The sequence below is a fragment of the Schistocerca nitens genome, chromosome 8 (assembly GCF_023898315.1).
Source record: "Schistocerca nitens isolate TAMUIC-IGC-003100 chromosome 8, iqSchNite1.1, whole genome shotgun sequence".
NCBI classification, from domain to species: domain Eukaryota; kingdom Metazoa; phylum Arthropoda; class Insecta; order Orthoptera; family Acrididae; genus Schistocerca; species Schistocerca nitens.
The window spans coordinates 361,880,945-361,902,611 of NC_064621.1; the positions used below are offsets into that span (position 1 = coordinate 361,880,945).

The window sequence follows — 21,667 nt, forward strand, 5'->3', positions numbered from 1 at the left end:
AAGTTATAAAAGGGTAGTGCACTGGCTGAGCTGTCATTGGTACTCAAGCAATTCATGTGAAAAGGTTTCCGACGTGATTATGGCTGCATGATGGGAATTAACAGACTTCGAACGCGGAAGGCTATTTGGAGTTAGACGCAGGGGACATTGTATTTCGCAAATCATTAGACCTAGGCAATTCAATATTCCGAGATCCACAGTGTCAAGAGTGTGCCGAGAATACCACATTTCAGGCATAAGCTGTCATCACGGATAACGGCTTTTCTACTGACCGAGGGCAGCGGCGTTTGCGTAGGGTTGTCAGTGCTAAAAGACAAGCAAGACTGCATGAAATAACCGCAGAAATCAATATGGGACATATGCGGTGAAATTTGGCGTAAGTGGGCTACGGCAGCAGACGACCGACACAAGTGCTTTTGCTAACAGCATGAAATAGCCTGCAGTGCCTCTCCTGGGCTCGTGACCATATCGGCTGGATCCTAGACGACTGGAAAATCGTGGCCTGATCCGGTGAGTTCCGATTTCAGTTGGTAAGAGCTGCTTGTGTGGCGCAGACCCCACGAAGCCCTGAACCCAGTTTGTCAACAAGCACTGTGCAAGCTGGTTGTGGCTCCATAATGGTGTGGGCTGTATTGGCATGGAATGGACTGGGTCCTGTGGTCGAACTGAGCCTACCATTGAGTGGAAATTTTTATATTCGGCTGGCTGGGAGCATTTGCAGCCAGTCGTGGACTTCTTGTTCCCAAACGGGCCACAGTTGTTCGGTATTGGTTTGAAGAAAATTCTGGACGACTCGAGTGAATAATTTGGCCATTCAGAGTTTCCGTCATGAATCCCATGGAACATTTATGGAACTTAATTGAGAGGCCACTTCGTGCAAAAAATCCTGCACTAGCAATACTTTCACAGTTGCGGATGGCTGTGGAGGCAGCACGGTTCAATATTTCTGCGGGAGGCTTACACCGACTTGAGTACATGCCGCGTCCAGTTGCTGCACTACGCCGGGCTAAAAGAGGTCCGACACGATGCTAGGGGGTTGCCCATGACTTTTATCGCCTTTGTGTAAGTTTCAGTAGGTCCTTAGAGAACAACTCGAGATCTCATTAAACCTTACTTCACACTAATGAGGATGTAAGTATCAACCTCAATAATATTTTGGGGTGTAGCACAGCGGCTTACATCGATATTAGACTGTAAAGAAAAATGGCATACCTGCGATTTTTAGGAATTACAACCTCCTTGATGGAACTGCTACAGTATTTTCGAAATATTGTCATTCATTTATTTTTTTACATTTTACAGCATGACGTGTCACTGCACCCAACAGTTTTTTCGGGTTGCAACAATGTTCTGTGTTGCTGAAAAAAATCCAAACAATATATGGATCTGCGTAATGCCTTTCAATAGCGTCAGGAAATGTAAAATCGGCGAAGTGCAGCCCTGAATCATATTCAGACGTATAGTTTAAGATAAAATGCATGCTGCTGGTGATCGGCTGTTATGGGCAATCTACTGTTTTTGTATACGGTAAAGGGACCGAAATTCACTAGGTTATGTCCAGCACCGGCGATTGTCTACTGCCTTTTAAACAAAATCTTCCGCTTGATTTAGTTACTTTATGATAAAAGAACATAATAATTATGTTAGAATGTTAAGTCTCAAGGAGAATGATGTACTGTTCCCCGACGATTTCTGGTTATAGTTGGATAACAGTGAAGCTTCAGTTCGGCACTTGAAGGGAGCCCTTTTACCGGAACAGTTATAACCGAGAGTACTGAAGAAAATCAAATGTGATATTTGTTTACAAGGAGGAGCCAGTTTCTATATAAAGCCAAAAATATGACGAAAAGAAGAGTCGTAAGAACAGAGAATACACTCCTAACATTAATTTTTATAATGTTATGTGAATCAAGAATAAATAATATCTTTCTCACGGAATTGACCAGTTTTCTCCAGCGCAACGTTATTAACTATCAGTTTAGCAATGGCTCTCTCTCTCTCTCTCTCTCTCTTTCTCTCTCTCTCTCTCTCTCTCTCTCTCCCCTCCCCTCCCCTCCCCTCCCCTCCCCTCCCCTCCTTCTGCTCTTGTGCGTATTTTCGTGAGTAAGCACTGCGTGATATAATGTTATATTTTAATATAGAGCTGTTCAGAAATTCTGGATGAATGTATATTTTATCAGTAATATGAGAACGTTTGTGACCACAGTGAAAATATTTTTATACTAATATTTTTAACATAAAAGCAATTATTTTTTGTCCATGGCGAGACGCTTAATGAAAGGCGAATCTCTAACATGTGACGTGTTCCCGACGTATCGCTTCCGTGATGGATTCGGTTTGTTCGCTGGTACACATTGTTTCCATTCGCTGCAGTAAATAAATCCTTACCACTTCTGCATGGAACGAGTGAGTTCGTCACCCGATGTTAGATTGTGTTTCTGTTGTCAGAGGAATTTTAATTTTCAATTCGAAATTAAAAATAGCGTTTGTTTTGTTGACGCGAACCTTTACTTTGTTATTACAAGTGTAAATCGATGACGTGCAAGCAGAGTCGCAGCCATCATTTGAATAATTGTCGCCTGCGTGTTTGTTTATTTATCGAGAGAGAGTGGCGCGCATTCGTGTAGCGTAACAACTCGAGGCGACAGGCTATGCCGACCCCTGACACCCCCCCCCCCCCCCTCCGTCAACAACGCCATCCCACCCACGTCCAGCCAACTTTGCGCCTCTCATCCGCCGCTCTCTAAGCCATATCCGCTTGACCGTGCGAAAATATCTATCAACAGACTATAAACATGTGTTAGCGTGTTTCGTAACCACTGTGAATGTGGTATGTAGAGATACTGTGTGTAACTGATTAAAGGAGAAAAATACACTGCTGAAAAAGAAAATTAGAACACCATTTTAGTGGTTTCTAATTCACTCAAGATTTATTGTTGCAATAATGCATATGGAGTACATGAAATGATAACATATACAGACCAATAACACGAGCCAGTTCTGAGGTACCAGGTATAGACTGATGCTGAAACACCCATATTAGTAGGTGGTGCAGCCTCCACGTAAGAGTTGTTGGTCGACGAGTCGCACGAGTCACTTCTCGTCCCATCATTTCACACACGTGCTTGATTGCACACAGTGTGGAGGGCATGCTGGCCAGAGAAGTTGCAGCCGATCTTGCAGAGCACGTTGAGTTTGATGAGCAGTGTGTGGAAGAGCATTATCGTGTTGGAACAACACATCACCTTCTTGTTGCAAGAACGGCAAAAGAACGGATCTAACGACATTCTGCGCGTACCAAGCACTGGTTACCGCCCCCCCCCCGCCCCTAGCATCAAAGGTGAACGAGAGTTGTAGCTTATCGCACCCCTGACCACTGTGTCTTGAACGAATTCACTCTGCGAGACAGTGCTCACCAGATCTACGTCGTATGCGCAAACGACCATCACCTGCCTGCAGGCTGAATGCTGAATCTGCTTTCATCGCTGGAACCCTCGGCGCGTCATTCCATCTTGCAAGTGATGCTGTGGTGTGAGTGGAAGACGGGCAGGAGTTGTGCGTGCCCATAGCCCCACTGCTAGTAACCGGTTCGAACAGTTCGTGTTGACACATCTGGGCTCACAAGCTCTGCTGTTAGTTGTGCTGTGATACCTGTATGATGTGGCACTGCTGTCCCTACAATACGACGATCCTCGCAGGCGTCTGTGATACGTGGACGAACAGAACCTCGTTTACGGGTGTGAGAATGTTCACGTGACCACTGACAGCAGTATCGTTGCACAATTGTCGCAGAACGTCCAGCTTGTGTGGCAGTGCTCCGAAAGGACCATTCTGCCACTCGGAAGGCCACAATTTGACCCCTTTCAAACTCGCTCAGTTGGTTGGTTGGTTGGAGGATGCACGACTGCGTCACCGCCGCTTGGTTCCCAAGTTTTCACCACACACAGCCTTCTGGCTGAGAGCATTCCCTATTAAAGGATAGACACAGATGGCGCTCTGGAAGCTATGCCACTACGCTATCCATTGGCCAACGACGTTGAGACCATTATCAGTACACCTACTATCCTCCAGGTAGCATAAGCCATCGTCTTTCCAGGTGTACTATTTTTTTTCCAACAGTGTATAATAATGCATAAAATGAAGCGTCTAAAAATTGAGATTGACACGAAGTGGAAATTTCCAGATCAGAAGTGGGTGGACGAGAAACGCAAGGATTTACAGTGGAGTTGAAACTAGAAGGGACTTGTAACGCGTAGTGCGCAGAGAGGGACAAGGAGAATACATTGCATCGCTGCCAGTTTGAGCTTTGTCTCTGTCCCACGGCAGACGGTCCATCGGAACGTTCGATAAATTATTAGTGTTCCTGCTTAATGTAATACCTAATGGTTTTGCTTTATTATTGTTGTGGACGTCAGTCCGAAGACAGATTTGATACAGCTCTCCATGCTACTCTATTCTGTGCAAGCCTCTTCATCTCCAAATAACTTTGCAACCTATTTCCATATGGACCCACTTACTGTACCGATATCTTCTAAGTCTCTCAGTGATGGCAAAGGTTTTGGAAGGAAGAGCGGCTGAATATAATGAACACGCGCCACAACGGGACAGTGGATTGGTTCCATTCAAATGGATTGGTTCCACACTCACGCGGTCGGCCACTGACAGGTCCACAACCCCACCCACTCCTCGTTCACCTGAAATCGACGTCCGTGCATGTCTCTCTTCATGTCGCCAAAGATGTGAAAATCATATGGTGAAAGATCTGGGCTGTACGGAGTACGTAGCATTATTTCCCAACTAAATCGTTGAAGCGTGGCCTTCGTCCGATTGGCAATGTAGGGGTAGGCGTTATCGCGCAACGGGACGCTTTCTCTATTCGTCGAGAGTGGAACCACAATCAGTGTAGACACTTTGCGGAAACTACGACGCGCCATAAAGTCAGCCCAGGAATGCCGCCGGACGGAATCTTCCTTTTGCAAGATAACGCAGCGATTTGTTCGAGAAACACTGCAACATCCTCCATACAACCCAGATCTTTCACCGTGTGATTTTAACAATTTTGGCGACCTGGAGAAAGACATGTGTGAACATCGATTTCAGTCTGGCGAGAAAATGCGAAAGTGGGCGGGGCTCTGGACACGTCAGCGGCCGACCGCGTTCTACGAAAAGGGAATTGATCGTCTCGTCTCCCAGTGGGATAAATATCTTAACGCGCGTGGTGATTACTTTTGAATGGAACCAACCCATGGTTCTATTGTGGCCGGTGTTCGATTTTCATTGACTGCCCTTCATACTTGGGTGAGGCCGTGGATTTTCGCGGCGAGACCAGCAAAATCTGTTAAGGGAGCTGCTAGTCGAGAACGTAAGGTTGTGTGAAATGGACGAGAGTACATTTCAGTATGTGCTCAAAAACGTAGCTCCTCATATTACTAAGCAGAATACTCACCTCGGAAATGCTATAGCCGCAGAAGGCAGACCTAACGAAACACTACTATTTTTTACAAGAGGGGAAAGCTGCTCTAGTTCAGCACTCGAATACCACAGTGTGCATTGACGAAAATAATACCAGAAACGCATGGAGCCATTTATAAAGCATTAAAGGAGAAACATCTGAAGGCAAATAACTGTTTAGTACGTGCTATAGCCATCAATAAATATTTTAATTTCTACAAAAGTTTTAGTAGGTTTTCTTCTTTATATCCTGTGGGATGCATCTTGATCCCACTTCACACCTAATGGCCTCCTTAATTTCTTTCCTTTTTTTTATACCGCTCTCGCTTATTCATATTCTACGAGGGTCATTCAGGAATTAAGGAGACAAATTGTTCTGGGGAAAAAACTGTTAGTAGGGTACGTTTGGTACTTTTATGGCATTAAGTTGGCATCACTGGGACGAGCCCTGATCTGCTGATGTTTCAACATTGTTTTGTTTATAACTCCAGAATACATTTCACGATGGCGAGTCCGCTTGAAACGTCCACATTAGTTGAACAACGTTCTGTTATTCGTTTCTTACTTGCTGAAGACGAGAAACCAGTGATTATATACTGTAGAATCTCTAAAGTTTATGCTGAGGGTTGTATAATTGTACAAATTCTTACAAGTGGTTAGAGCAGTTCAAAAATGGTCGCGACTCAGTGACTGACGAACGCGTTCTGGACGACCAGTTGCAGTTTCAACTCCATCACTTTAAAGACGAATTGATGCCATTATTCGTGCCGACCGCCGTGTGACTGGAAATGATAGTTGATAAGGTTCAAGTTAGTACTGTTACAGTTCATAACATTATCTGTAACAAGCTGAAGTACTACAAAACATGTGCAAGATGGGTCCCAAAGGAGTTGACGTGCCTACACAAGGAAACAAGGTTGGAGTGCGCGCAGAGCTAAAGAAACGCTGTGAAAGAGAAGGTGAGCACCTTCTCAACAAAATTTTAACTTTGGTTTACTATTATGAGCCAGAATCAAAAAGACGCAGCATGGAGTGGAAGCACACCAATTCACCTGTCAATAAAAAATTCAAAACCCAAGCATCAGCAGGAAAAGTCATGTTGACGGTGTTTTGGGATGCTGAAGGTCCAGTTTTTTGTGATTATCTCGAAGAGCAGTGTACAATGAACAGCCAGTACTACTCGGATTTGCTTTTGAACAAGGTGAAGGCAGCCATGAGAGAGAGACGTCGTGGATCTCAGAGGGGAAGTGTGATTCTCCAGCAAGACAACGCACGACCTCATATTGCTCAACTAATCCTTGAAACCATCGACAAAATTGGCTGGGAAGTACTGCCTCATCTCTCTTACAGTCCTGATTTATCACCTAGTGATTTCCATTTGTTTGGTGCACTGACAGTGGCATTACATGGGGAGTGGTTCCAGGACAACGAGGACGTGAAAAAGTTTGTGGGCAATTGGTTCAAACATCAAGATAAAGAGTTCTTTGCTGCCGGAATAAAAAAGCTTGTAGCCCGTTGGAACGACTGCATAAATATTCAAGCGGATTATGTTGAAAAGTAGAAAAAATATTGTTTTGTAAAAATGAACGTATTTTCTTCAAACCACTTTGTCTATTTAATTACTGAATGACTCTCGTATTTTTGTATTGGGGATGCCGTAAGTTATACATGCTACATCTGCCTCGCACATTTCTATCAATTTCGATGTAGATGCGACGTACCATGGAAATTTCGAAGCCATGTTTTGAGCACACCTAAGGCGAGGGGCTAGATTTGACCAAGGCAATCTTTGACTAAGTTCCTTATTACACTACTAAATTTTTTTCGACGAGTAAATTTTGTCAAAGAAAATTTGATAGTGTAATACCGACAGTAAGGAAGGCTGGGGAAGCAAATTGGCCGTGTACTTTTCAGTGGAACCACATCGGCATTTGCCTTAGGTAATCTGGGGAAACCGCTAGAAACACAAATCCGAATGGGCGCACGGGGATGTGAACGACCGTACTTTGTGAAGTGTCGGCAGTTCTAGAGCAATGTCGCAGTATTAGGAGCCTTCTCAAGTAGGCTCAACAACAGACTGGTGATGGGAGAAACCGAACGGCTGAAACCGATATCAGTATTTTAATTCTGAATAACTGACTGGTATGTAGAGGTATTTGTTTGGTCTCGGTTAAAACAGATGTTTTATTTTTTTTATTTTTTGCTACTAACCGGATAAAAAGAACCGGTGCCTCAATTCATCACATTTTTTTTAAAAAAAAAACGAGTAATGTTTGCTCGTAAAAGTTCAGTTGCTTTGTTATTATAGAAAATGGGAAAAGCGATCAGTGGTATTTTAATAACAATGCTGCTGGCAGCTGGAAACGATTAACGGACATATGACATAAGAGTTGGCACAGCATTGCTGACAATGATAATGTTCCCACTGCCATGTGTCGTGACCTATTAAACGATGCGCGTGCACGTTCAGTGTGGACTGCTTTCTCATTTGTGAGCCAATAATGTACCTGTTGCCGTCAGGCGAACTCAAAAATAATTGGTGTCTGCACAGATTGTGGGAACAACAAGATAGGGGTAAGAAAGTTGTTGAGTGAAGGGAAGTCCATTTGTTGTGTTGCCGTTCTTCTACAATTAATAGTAGCAGATGGTCTGGAGGACATTAATAATGAAATTTTAAAAAGCGTAATAAGCGCAGTAAAATCAGTCGTGATATTTGCAAAGCAGAGTATTGTATTTGTGTGGGACCTCAGGGTGGGGGACGAACGGGAGGACAAAGCAGAGGGAAATGTAATGCTTTTGGATAAGTCAGCACAAACGAGGTGAAATATCACCTAAGTTATGTTGAAACGTTTTTAAAACTGTCGCCATCAACTGGTCTACTGCTACCCAATCCCTCCGTAAAAAAAAAAAAAAAACAGTCTGATACAGATGTTGAATTGTCAGAAATATACGCTGTTTTAATGCCTTCAGGCAAGGTCACAAAGGAGAATTCTGGAAGCGAGTACATTACCAGAAATCTTGTTATTCCCTTAGTAACCACTCCCGAAAATTCATCTCAATCCTAAACATAGTGCAGACAAAGTCCTGTCTCGACAGCTTCTGTGCAACCTTAAAAGAAATAAGGGCAAAATATTATAGTTCTGATAACAATTCTTCACTGTCAAATCTAGGGTGTAAAAAAATGTACTTGGTCTCCCTCATTGCCAGCAAAGCTGTTGCAAATGTGACATAAGAGATAAACGTCTACTTTGGCGAAACCGGCAAACTTTCGCCTCTGCTTCAAAAGCAGGAGCCTAGGACAACTGCAAACCCTATTTGGTCATCACTTGATGAGGAAGTAGCCAAGAAGGATGGTCTAGCGGAGCCTGTTGTCTCCGAATGAAATAGAAGAAATAGCTTTGCTTTCAGCATCCTTTACTACCCAAAAGCAGTGATTCATTATTTAAATTTCAACTGTTTCATGTTCCTGTTAAAAGTTACAGTTCGCATTTTTTGAAAGGGCGTTTTTATGTTTGTAAATAAAAAATCAGTTGTGTTGAAATTCCTGTTAAAAAGTGAGTAAAAATATTTGACTACAAAACGGGTTTTTCATTCGAAGTAATTAGAGAAAAAACAGCTACATAAAAAATCAGTTGTATTCAAATTCCTATTAAAATTGAATGAATATATTTGACTGCAAAATGGATTTTTCATTTGAAATGATTAGAGGAAAAAACACTGTAAATTTTATACATAAGCTTATTATTTCTCTGCCATTTTTGTGGAATAATAAAAGAGAAAGGAAATATGGCAACAGTAATAAATTCAGAACTTAACAATTCATTCATAATTTATAATAAAAATGGAAAGTGGCTGATCTGCTGCATGTGTCTGTATTATATGTCTTTATATGCTTGTAGCCCTTGGAAACGGACAACTTAACACGGAGAATAGAGAACTGCACTGACTATTCGTAATGCCCAAACAGTGGTATGTTCCTCTTTTACAACATGATTTTTAAGCAGACTGTCAAAAACTGATATTCAGTAGGAGAATGCTGGGGGTTGTTCATAGTATTCAACCACACTTTTTTTTCTACGTATATTGAAACTTATAAGGCGAAAGCCTCAGAATTTGTCATTTTTTCATGATGTCTACGTTTATTACTGTAAAAAAATGGCAGCAAAACATCGAAAATCGGTAATTTCAGAAACCAGTTATTTTCAGCGGTTTTAACAGTCAGGCTGAACTGCAGATGAAAAAAAATTGGTATACCCGAAAACCGGTTCTTTCAGCGATATCCACTCATCCCTACGACTTCGAACAGATTGAGAGACGCGCTGTTGCGATCGTAACAGGTCGGTATAGACAATGAGATCTGCTCGGGGAACGTACTTGTGAATCCTTGGAAGAAAGACGACGTATCTACGTCTCGGGAAACTCTTTTTGGGAAAATTTAGACAACAAGTATTTTAGGAAGAGTGTGTGTGACCATTATGCGGTCACCATTGTATATCTCGCGTAGGCATCGTGAGAATAAGATAATATTTAATATTTATATATAATTATAATAATATAAGAGGTGTATCTGTTGAGAGGCCAGACAAACGTGTGGTTCCTGAAAAGGGGCAGCAGCCTTTTCAGTAATATCAGGGGCAACAGTCTGCATGACTGACTGATGTGGCCTTGTAACAGGATCCAAAATGGCCTTTCTGTACTGGTGCTGCGAACGGTTGAAAGCAAGGGGAAACGACAGCCGTAATTTTTCCCGTGGGCATGCAGCTCTACCGCGTGGTTAAATGATGATGGCATCCTCTTTGTAAAATATTCCGGAGATAAAATAGACCACATTCGGATATCCGGGCGGGGACTACTCAGGAGGATGTCGTTATCAGGAGAAACAAAACTGGCGTTCTACGGATTGGAGCGTGGAATGTCAGATCGCTTAATCGGGCAGGTGGGTTAGAAAAGTTAAAAAGGGAAATGGACAGGTTAAAGTTAGATATAGTGGGGGTTAGTGAAGTTCGGTAGCAGAAGATGGTTCAAATGGCTCTGAGCACTATGGGACTCAACTGCTGTGGTCATAAGTCCCCTAGAACTTAGAACTACTTAAACCTAACTAACCTAAGGACATCACACACATCCATGCCCGAGGCAGGATTCGAACCTGCGACCGTAGCGGTCGTGCGGTTCCAGACTGTAGCGCCTTTAACCGCTCGGCCACTCCGGCCGGCTGGTAGCAGAAGAAACAGGACTTCTAGCCAGGTGAATACAGGGTAATAAATACAAAATCAGATAGGGGTAATGCAGGAGTAGGCTTAACAATGAATAAAAAAAAATAAGAACGCGATGAAGCTACTGTGAACAGCATGGTGAAAGCATTATTATAGCCAAGATAGACACCAAACCTACACCCAGCACATTAGCACAAGTTTACGTGCCGATTGACCCCGCCGATGATGAAGAATTTGAAGAAATATGTGATACAAAAGAAATTCAAATTATTAAGGGAGACGAAAAATCAATAATCATTGGGGACTGGAATTCGAGAATAGGAAAAGGAAGAGAAGGAAAAATAGCAGGTGAAAATGGTCTGGGGGAAAGTACAGAAAGAGGAAACCGCCTGGTAGAGTTTTGCTCAGCTCATAATATAATCATAGCTAACACTTGGTTTAAGTATGATGAAAGAAGGTTGTATACATGAAAGAGACCTGGAAACACAGTAAAGTTTCAGATTCATTATATAATGGTAAGACAGAGATTTAGGAACCAGATTTTAAATTGTAAGACATTTCCAGGGGCAAATGTAGCCTCTGATCATAGTTTATTGGTTATGAACTGTAAATTAAAACTAAAGAAAGTGCAGAAAGATAAGAATTTAAGGAGATGGGACCTGGATAAACTAAAAGAACCAAAGGTTGCAGAGAATTTCAGAGAGAGCATTAGCAAACCATTGACAAGAACAGAAGAGGAATACAGTAGAATGGGTACCTTTGAAAGATGAAACAGGGAAGGCAGCAGAGGATCAAGTAGGTAAAAAGACAAGGGTTAGTGGAAATCCTTGGGTAACGCAAGAGAGATTAAATTTAATTGGTGAAAGAAGAAAATATAAAAATGCAGTAAATGAAGCAGGTCATAGGGAATACAAATTTCTAAAATATGGGATTGAGAGTAAGCGCAAAACGGCTAAACAGGAATTACTAGAGGACCAATGTAAGGATTTGGAAGCATATATCACTAGGGGAGCGATCTTTGGAGAAAAGAGAACCACCTGCAAAAATATTATGAGCTCAGATGGAAAACCAGTTCTAAGCAAACGAAGCAGAATAATGGAAGGAATATATAGAGGGGCCATACAAGGGAGATGTACTTGAGGGCAATATTATGGAAATAGAAGAGGACATATATGAAGATGAGATGGGAGATCACTTGTTAGAAGCGAACACTACCACAAGAATTCTATGCTGCAGTCTCTTAACGCCTTGTCGGATGATAGGATAAGTGTTTTAAGTGAACAAGGGGAGTATGTTGAAACAAAATAAATTTCAGGCTGATCTACTATACAGGACCTATATGACAGGGTAAGAAATATTATAGGGTAGTGGAAGACTGCCTTGCAGGAGCCACATATGATAGGCAAAACTTGGGGAAGGTTGACATATATAGGGGGGGGGGGGAAATTGGGCAAAGAAAGGGGACTGGAAGCGAATGGATTGGGAGGAAAGGGGAGGAGGTGTGAACAAAGAGAGACAGAGGAGAAGGAGATGGGCAAAGAGATGAGGGAGGAGTAAATGGATTGGGAGAGGGAGCAGGAGGGGATGGGCAGTGAGAGGGGGCAGAAAGAGATGAATAAGGTGGGGTGGAGGAGATGAATAGGGAAAGGCGGGCAGGATGGAATGGACAGAGAGAGAGGTGGGTAGGAAGACAGGAATAGGATGAGACAGGCAGGAGGATATGGATAGGGAGAAGGGAGAAAGAGGAGGTGCCGGCCGCGGTGACCGAGCGGCTCTCGGCGCTCCAGTCAGGAACCGCGCTGCTGCTACGGTCGGAGGTCGAATCCTGCCTCGGGCATGGATGTGTGTGATGTCCTTAGGTTTAAGTAGTTCTAAGTCTAGGGGACTGATGACCTCAGATGTTGAGTTCCACAGTGCGCTGAGCCAGAGAGGAGTTGGATAGCGTTCTCGCTTCCCACGCCCGGGTTCCCGGGTTCGATTCCCGGCGGGGTCAGGGATTTTCTCTGCCTCGTGATGGCTGGGTGTTGTGTGCTGTCCTTAGGTTAGTTAGGTTTAAGTAGTTCTAAGTTCTAGGTGACTTATGACCACAGCAGTTGAGTCCCATAGTGCTCAGAGCCATTTGATTTGGTGGTGGATACAGAGAGAGGGGGAGGCTGAGGTATATAGAGAAAAGGATGGAGAAGGAGATAAACAAACAGAGAAGGGGAAGAGGTTATGGACAGAGAGAGGTGGGAGAAGGGGAACAGGAGGTAGGTGGAAGGTGTAGAGGGGTAGTGAATGGGTGGAAAAGGAAGAGGGGAAAGGAGGAGATGGACGAGTGAGGGCGAGGAGATATAGCAGAAGGAGGTGGTAGGAAGGTACGGTTGGAGAAAGGGGGTGGAGGAAAAGATGTACAGATAGAGGGGGAGGATTATGTGGACAGAGAGATGGGTGGGTGGGAGGGATGGACCCAGAGAAGGGGAAGAGAAACGTGGGCAATGTATGTGTCAAATGCATTCGCTAGCGAGGCCACGGGGAAAAGGCTTGTACATAATAAACTGAGCAGTTTTATTGATTACTATTCTCAAGGTGTGCATACTGACAAGTATGTCATCGGCATGGTGGATAAGACATTTCGCCACTTTTAAGGGTGATACGACAGACGCCGGCTAATTCAAATCAGAGTGTAACGGAGGTGGAAGAAAGCAGGATGTGTCCACGGTGGGCAGTGTGCTGGCGAGGCGGGAGCGTGCCTGTGTGGGGGCGGCAGCAGAGGGGGGTTGTCGCAGCAGGTGGATGGATGTCGGTGCGGCCTCCCGCAGCTCTTCAGGTATCGATCTCTGGCGCGCGAGCGGCGAGCCGAGGTGTGCCGCCTGCGCCTCTGTCTCTTTCTGCAGCTGTCCGCCGCTCTGCCTGTGGCTGCGACCGCCCCCTCCCCTTGCCCCTCTTCAGCCGCCACTGCAGCCGCTGGCATCTGCCCGAGTACTGCGAGCTCCACTCCGGAGCCGTTTCCCTCGCACACGTCCGGCTATCCAACTTCTAGCCGTCGCTTACGTCTATACACGCTGCCCCACTTATCTTGACGCCTCCAAGTAACTTTCCGTCTAGGAGCAAACTAAAGAAAAAATGTATCAAGCAAATGTTGATTTTCTCGTTGGGTCTGCCGTCGGGTCATACAATCACCTTAACGTCATGCAATCATCTTCTGGTGAGAATGTTGTCTGCTAATTTCGCCAGAACTGATTCGTATCGTAGACAGCGGAACTTTTACACTGAGGTGACGAAAGTCATGCAATAACGATATGCATGTATACAGATGGCGATAGTATGCCGTATACAAGCTATAAAAGGACAGTGCGCTGGCGGAGCGGTCATTTGTAGTCAGATGATTCACGTCAAAAGATTCCTATTATGCCGCACGATGAGAATTACCACACTTTGAACGCGGAATGGTAGTTGGAGCTAGACGTATGGGACATTTCATTTCGGAACTCGTTTGGGGATTCAATATTTCAAGATGAACAGTGTCAACAGTGTGCCGAGAATACCACATTTCAGGAATTACGTCTGACCACGGACAACACAGTGGCCGACAGCCTTCACTCGAAGACCGAGAGCAGCGGCGTTTGTGTTTTCCGTGCTAACAGACAAACAGCACTGCGTGAAAGAGCCACAGAAATCAATGCTGGACGTATGACAAACGTTTCCGTTACGACAGTGCGGTGAAATTTGGAGTTAATAGGCTATGGGAGCGGACGACCGACGCGAGTGTCTTTGCTAACAGCACGACATCGTCTGCAGCGCCTCTCCTAGGCTCGTGACCGTGTCGGTTGGATACTAGACGACTGGCAAACCGTGACGTTGTCAGATGAGTCCCAGTTTTAGTTGGTAAGAGGTGATGGTAGCGTTCGATTGTGGCGCAGACCCCACGAAACCGTAGACCCAATTTGTCAGCAATCGCTGTGGATGCTGCTGGTGGCTCCATAATGGTAAATAAGGAAGTGTGTTTAAAGTCCCGTCGACATCGAGGTCATTAGAGACGGAGCACAAGCTCGGATGGTTTTAAGCATGGGGAAGGAGACTGGCCGTGTTTGTCCAAAAGCACCATCCCAGCATTTGCCTGGAAAATCACAGAAAACCTAAAGCTGGATGGCTGGAAGCGAGATTGAACTGTCGTCCTCCCGAATGCGAGCCCATTGTGCTGACCATTGCGCCACCTCGCTCGGCCCCATAACGGTGTGGGCCTTGTTTACATGTAATGGACTGGTCCTCTGGTCCAACTGATTTGACAATGCGCAATGTCACAGGGTCACAATTTTCCACGATTTGTTTGAAGAAAGTTCTGGAGAATTCGAGCGAATGATTTGGCCACCCTTACGGCCTGCATGAATCCCATCGAACGTAAACGAAAGGTCAGATCGTGCACAAATTCCTGCGCCGGCAACACTTTTCCAATTATGGTCGGCTATAGAGGCAACATGGCTCAATATTTCTGCAGGGGACTTCCAATGACTTGGTGAGTCCATGCCACATCGAGTTGCTACACTACGCTGGGCAAAAGAAAATCCAACACGGTATTAGGAGTACCACATAACCCTTGTCACCTCAGTGTAGTTCATCACTGCTTGTTATGCCTCTGTCTTTCGACGTCATAGAGGTACAGACAGCACAGTGATTAGGCGGCTAAAGAAATTATCTGGTTCGCCGTGACACAGTCACAACAATTCCGTTGCTCCCTTTTTGAATGGGTAGTCGCATATCCTAGCGGGAGTCGACCGTTGACAAGATCAAAATGCACTGCAAGATGTTGAAAACTGATCGATTACTGATTTCATTTTTCCCACTGTCTTCCCCCAGTCTTCGAGTACTAGGTGCCCCATTTATCTTGCGATCCTCCGTGCTTCACGGAGATGCGTGAGCCACTTTGTTTTTCGTCATTCATGTCTATTCGACAGCTCTGGAAGAGTCTGCACCAGCTAACCACTGTGTCATATGATGGTGCGTTGTTGCCACTCACTTCCACCAGCTGAGGATTTATGCAGCGTTGTCAAATGCAGAAAATCGATTACCGTGTGACATTTCACTTTATCAGTGGGCTGCTAGCGACGTGATACGGTACTGTGGCGCAACACGGGGACAGCGGCATGGAGTTACCACTGTGAATAATTTCGTAGGCCTTTGAATGAGTCGTTTAGTCATTTGAACAAGTAGTTTAGTGAACATCTATCATAACGATACCAGTGTAGTTGCAACATGTCCAATGCTGCCATTGGGGTGAAGGGGGGAGGGGGGTTTGATGTAGCAAAATTTTTGATCGAACTAAGGCAGGAACATTGGCTATACTTTTCATTGTTAATTCAGTTCATGCTTTCGTGCTCGTATTGATGCAATTCTTTTTTTGTGTTAATTCCGAAAGTTGTTACTTTGCATTATGCAAATACATTTATTATACATAAGATTGCATTTGCTCCACGCAAATATAAATGCTTTGTGTGTGTGTGTGTGTGTGTGTGTGTGTGTGTGTGTGTGTGTGGTCTTCAGTCTTGAGACTGGTTTGATGCAGCTCTCCATGCTACTCTATCCTGTGCAAGCTTCTTCATCTCCCAGTACCTACTGCAACCTACGTCCTTCTGAATCTGCTTAGTGTATTCATCTCTTGGTCTCCCTCTATGATTTTTACCCTCCACACTGCCCTCCAATACTAAATTGGTGATCCCTTGATGCCTCAGAACATGTCCTACCAACCGGTCCCTTCTTCTTGTCAAGTTGTGCCACAAACTCCTCTTCTCCCCAATTCTATTCGCTACCTCCTCATTAGTTACGTGATCTACCCATCTAATGTTCAGCATTCTTCTGTAGCACCACATTTCGAAAGCTTCTATTCTGTTCTTGTCCAAACTATTTATCGTCCATGTTTCACTTCCATACATGGCTACATTCCATACATGGCTACATTCCATACAAATACTTTCAGAAACGACTTCCTGACACTTAAATCTATACTCGATGTCAACAAATTTCTCTTCTTCAGAAACGCTTTCCTTGCCATTGCCAGTCTACATTTTATATCCTCTCTACTTCGACCATCATCAGTTATTTTGCTCCCCAAATAGCAAAACTTTAAGTGTCTCATTTCCTAATCTAATTCCCGCAGCATCACCCGACTTAATTCGACTACATTCCATTATCCTCGTTTTGCTTTTGTTGATGTTCATCTTATATCCTCCTTTCAAGACACTGTCCATTCCATTCAACTGCTCTTCCAAGTCCGTTGCTGTCTCTGACAGAATTACAATGTCATCGGCGAACCTCAAAGTTTTTACTTCTTCTCCATGGATTTTAATACCTACTCCGAATTTTTCTTTTGTTTCCTTCACTGCTTACTCAATATACAGATTGAATAACATCGGGAAGAGGCTACAACCCTGTCTCACTCCCTTCCAACCGCTGCTTCCCTTTCATGTCCCTCGACTCTTATAACTGCCATCTGGTTTCTGTACAAATTGTAAATAGCCTTTCGCTCCCTGTATTTTACCCCTGCCACCTTTAGAATTTGAAAGAGAGTATTCCAGTCAACATTGTCAAAAGCTTTCTCTAAGTCTACAAATGCTAGAAACGTAGGTTTGCCTTTCCTTAATTTTTCTTCTAACATAAGTCGTAAGGTCAGTATTGCCTCACGTGTTCAAACATTACTACGGAATCCAAACTGATCTTCCCCGAGGTTGGCTTCTACTAGTTTTTCCATTCGTCTGTAAAGAATTCGCGTTAGTATTTTGCAGCTGTGGCTTATTAAACTGATTGTTCGGTAATTTTCACATCTGTCTACACCTGCTTTCTTTGGGATTGGAATTATTATATTCTTCTTGAAGTCTGAGGGTATTTCGCCTGTCTCATACATCTTGCTCACCAGATGGTAGAGTTTTGTCAGGACTGGCTCTCCCAAAGCCATCAGTAGTTCTAATGGAATGTTGTCTACTCCTTGGGCCTTGTTTCGACTCAGGTCTTTCAGTGCTCTGTCAAACTCTTCACGCAGTATCATATCTCCCATTTTATCTTCATCTACATCCTCTTCCATTTCCATAATATTGTCCTCAAGAACATCGCCCCTGAATAGATCCTCTATATACTCCTTCCACCTTTCCGCTTTCCCTTCTTTGCTTAGAACTGGGTTTCCATCTGAGCTCTTGATATTCATACAAGTGGTTCTCTTTTCTCCAAAGGTGTCTTTAATTTTCTTGTAGGCAGTATCTATCTTACCCCTAGTGAGATAAGCCTCCCTCTACTTCCTTACATTTGTCCTCTAGCCATCCCTGCTTAGCCATTTTGCACTTCCTGTCGATCTCATTTTTGAGACGTTTGTATTCCTTTTTTCCTTCTTCATTTACTGCATTTTCATACATTCTCCTTTCGTCAATTAAATTCAATATTTCTTCTGTTACCCAAGGTTTTCTACTAGCCCTTGTCTTTTTACCTACTTGATCCCCAGCTGCTTCACTACTTCATCCCTCAAAGCTACCCATTCTTCTTCTCCTGTATTTCTTTCCTCCATTCCTGTCAATTGTTCCCGATTGCTCTCCCTGAAACACTGTACAACGTCTGGTTTAGTCAGTTTATCCAGGTCCCATCTCCTTACATTTCCACCTTTTTGCACTTCCTTCAGTTTTAATCTACAGTTCATAACCAAGAGATTGTGTTCAGAGTCCACATCTGCCCCCGGAAATGTCTTACAATTTAATACCTGGTCCCTAAATCTCTGTCTTACCATTATATAATGTGTCTGATACCTTCTAGTGTTTCCAGGATTCTTCCATGTGTACAACCTTCTTTTATGATTCTTGAATCAAGTGTTAGCTATGATTAAGTTATGCTCTGTGCAAAATTCTACCAGACGGCTTCCTCTTTCATTTCTTTCCCCCAATCCATATTCACCTACTATGTTTCCTTCTCTCCCTTTTCCTACCCTCGAATTCCAGTCACCCATGACTATGCGTTCACTATGCTGTTTGTAGTAGCTTAACCGCACTCCTATTTTTTTATTCGTTATTAAACCTACTCCTGCATTACCCCTATTTGATTTTGTGTTTATAACCCTGTATTCACCTGACCAAAATTCTTGTTCCTCCTGCCACCGAACTTCACTAATTCCCACTATATCCAATTTTAACCTATCCATTTCCCTTGTTAAGTTTTCTAACCTACCTGCCCGATTAAGGGATCTGACATTCTACGCTCCGATCCGCAGAACGCCAATTTTCTTTCTCCTGATAACGACGTCCTCTTGCTTAGTCCCCGCCCGGAGATCCGAATGGGGGACAATTTTCCCAAGAGGACGCCATCTTCATTTAACCATACAGTAAAGCTGCATGCCCTCGGGAAAAATTAGGGCTGTAGTTTCCCCTTGCTTTCAGCCGTTCGCAGTACCAGCACAGCAAGGCCGTTTTGGTTAGGGTTACAAGGCCAGATCAGTCAATCATCCAGACTGTTGCCCCTGCAACTACTGAAAAGGCTGCTGCCCCTCTTCAGGAACCACACGTTTGTCTGGCCTCTCAACAGATACCCCTCCGTTGTGGTTGCATCTACGGTACGGCCATCTGTATCGCTGAGGCACGCAAGCCTCTCCACCAACGGCAAGGTCCATGGTTCATGGGGGAAGATAAATGCTTATATATGAAGGAAACCAGTATACCCATATTAAAGTTTTTCACTTGTTGGTAACCTTGAAGTTCTCGAGTAATTGCATCTTTTCATGTGTTAACATCAGAGATAACTAAATGATACAAACATCGTATTCGGCGATGAACCGGCCGCTGCGGCCGAGCGGTTCTAGGCGCTTCATTCCGGAACAGCGCTGCTGCTACGGTCGCAGGTTCGAATCCTGCCTCTGGCATGGATGTGTGTGATGTCCTTAGGTTAGTTAGGTTTAAGTAGTTATAAGCCTAGGGGACTGATGACCTCAGATTTTAAGTCCCATAGTGGTTAGAGCCGTTTGAACCATTCGGCGACGAGCGATGTCAGCGAGTTGTTGATATTTTATTTTTTGAACACTTATGTTGTTATGATGTGCATAAAAAATGGAGAAGAAATTCGTGTTGCGTTAAATGTGGAGTGAGCAATAATAACCTATTTATAACTGAATCATTATTGGTACTACCAACAGAAGTCAATAAATAAATCGCATACGCCTGGTTACCGCATATCGTTTTAAATTTCGTGCTTTTATGTATCTAGAAGGTGCAAACACATGTCGCGCGGAAGGTAGCCGATACACAGTATTCCACGACCAATGTTTAATGATCTGCAGTCAGATCAAGATGGCAGGGGTGCTATAAGTGTGTACCCGACTAGGACAACGCGATCTTTGTGAGCCGAGCGACTCCCTTGTCCACAGAGGACGTCCATAGCGAAACTCGTCCCATGTGTGATTAGAAATTTAGTTCTGAGATAGTTGTTCTGAATAATGTACAGGAATTGAGTAAAGGATAAGAAAGTCACAAAAAAGAATGGTCCTGGCCTGTGATGCTTATGCGTAATTGGCACATTTTTCCCCAGTCTACGGGTATTTCGCTACCCCCATGTCTGATCGGTCTGGCGGGTTGCAGCAAGTTAGGGAACAAAATAAACTTGTTACATCGCGAGGGATCGCTTGTTAGAAGCGAACACTGCCACAAGAATTCTATGCTGCAGTCTCTTAACGCCTTGTCGGACGATAGGATAAGGGGAGTATGTTGAAACAAAACAAATTTCAGGCTGATCTGCGCGGCTCTGATTCCTCTATCCGAGGTTCCAAATTATTTATTGACCCTCTCTCGTATTACAGCCTGTAGACGTATAATTGTGGGCTATACAGTGTTAATTGTCGTTGTATTTAGTAATTAATAAATGTGAAATTAGGTTTAAAATTTTAGAAAGCCTTCTATCAATAGACCGTAAGCTGCGATCTGTACAAAATGATAAAATTCAGTAAAACGGTCTCTATCGCAACAGATGTTTACTGTGTTTTGATTGGCAACCTATTTCTGAACAGTTGACGTCCGTGGTGTTACGGATCCCGCTCCGTCTGAAGATGCTCTAAATTATAGACTGAAACTGGTTGCCAACCAAAATGAACGTCTTTTGAATGATTGAACGTCTTTTGAATGATTTCTTGAAGCCTTCAGCTGCCATTTTCTTTATTTTCTGCACGATTGTACAATTTCGGCCTTAGGCCATTTTCAAGTATTTTACGGATGATTTTTTGTTAGCAGATTATATCATATGCGTCGTTGCTCCTATGACAACATGTCGCGCTCATAGGAGCAACGACGCATATAACATAATCTGCTACTAAAAAAATCATCCGTAAAATACTTGAAAGTGGCCTAAGGCCGAAATTGTACAATCGTACAGAAAATAAAGAAAATGGCAGCTGAAGGTTTCAAGAAATCATTCAAAAAATTCGTCGTAGCTGCGGACCCCATCGCATTAAAAATTATAAAATGAACATCTGTTGCGATAGAGACTGTTTTACTGAATTTTAAAATGTTCTTTTTTACGACAGTATTTATATTGATCATTTAACATCGACGTTTTAGAGTCGACTATTATCAGCCGTCGATGTATAGACGACGGTGATGAAATGGAAATCAACGTCGGTGACTTGCCAAGTTCGCACACCCCTACCTCGGCTGCGTTGGCAGTCAGCTGGCGGCTGGTTGTGCTGCAGTTCAGTAAGGCGAGCGAGGTGACGTTACTAAGGGCTGCTGTTTGTGTCCGCAGGGCCCTCCGCCGCAGCCTGGCCAACTCAAGTTCACTGTGGCGGAGACGTGCGAGCGCATCAAAGAGGAGTTCAACTTCCTGCAGGCGCAGTACCACACGTGAGTACCACCTCTCTGTACACCCTACCTCGGCCAGCAAGGTCGCCGGATCTTTCCCTAACTGAGAACGCGTTTGGAGCACTATGGTCAGGGCCCTCCAACCATTTGGATTTTGACGATCTGACGCGGCAGTTGGACAGAAATTTGCACGATAACCCTCAGGAGGTCGTC

The 21,667-nt window shown here is 43.9% G+C and overlaps 1 protein-coding gene across 1 annotated transcript in view; it reads left to right on the forward strand.

The window, feature by feature from the left end:
- Nucleotides 1–21,667, forward strand: part of LOC126198607 (protein groucho) — a 755,742-nt gene that overhangs the window by 435,842 nt on the left and 298,233 nt on the right. Inside the window, exon 2 of the mRNA XM_049935059.1 lies at nucleotides 21,399–21,496. Coding sequence (XP_049791016.1) covers nucleotides 21,399–21,496 — 98 coding nt within the window. The remainder of the gene's footprint in view (nucleotides 1–21,398; nucleotides 21,497–21,667) is intronic.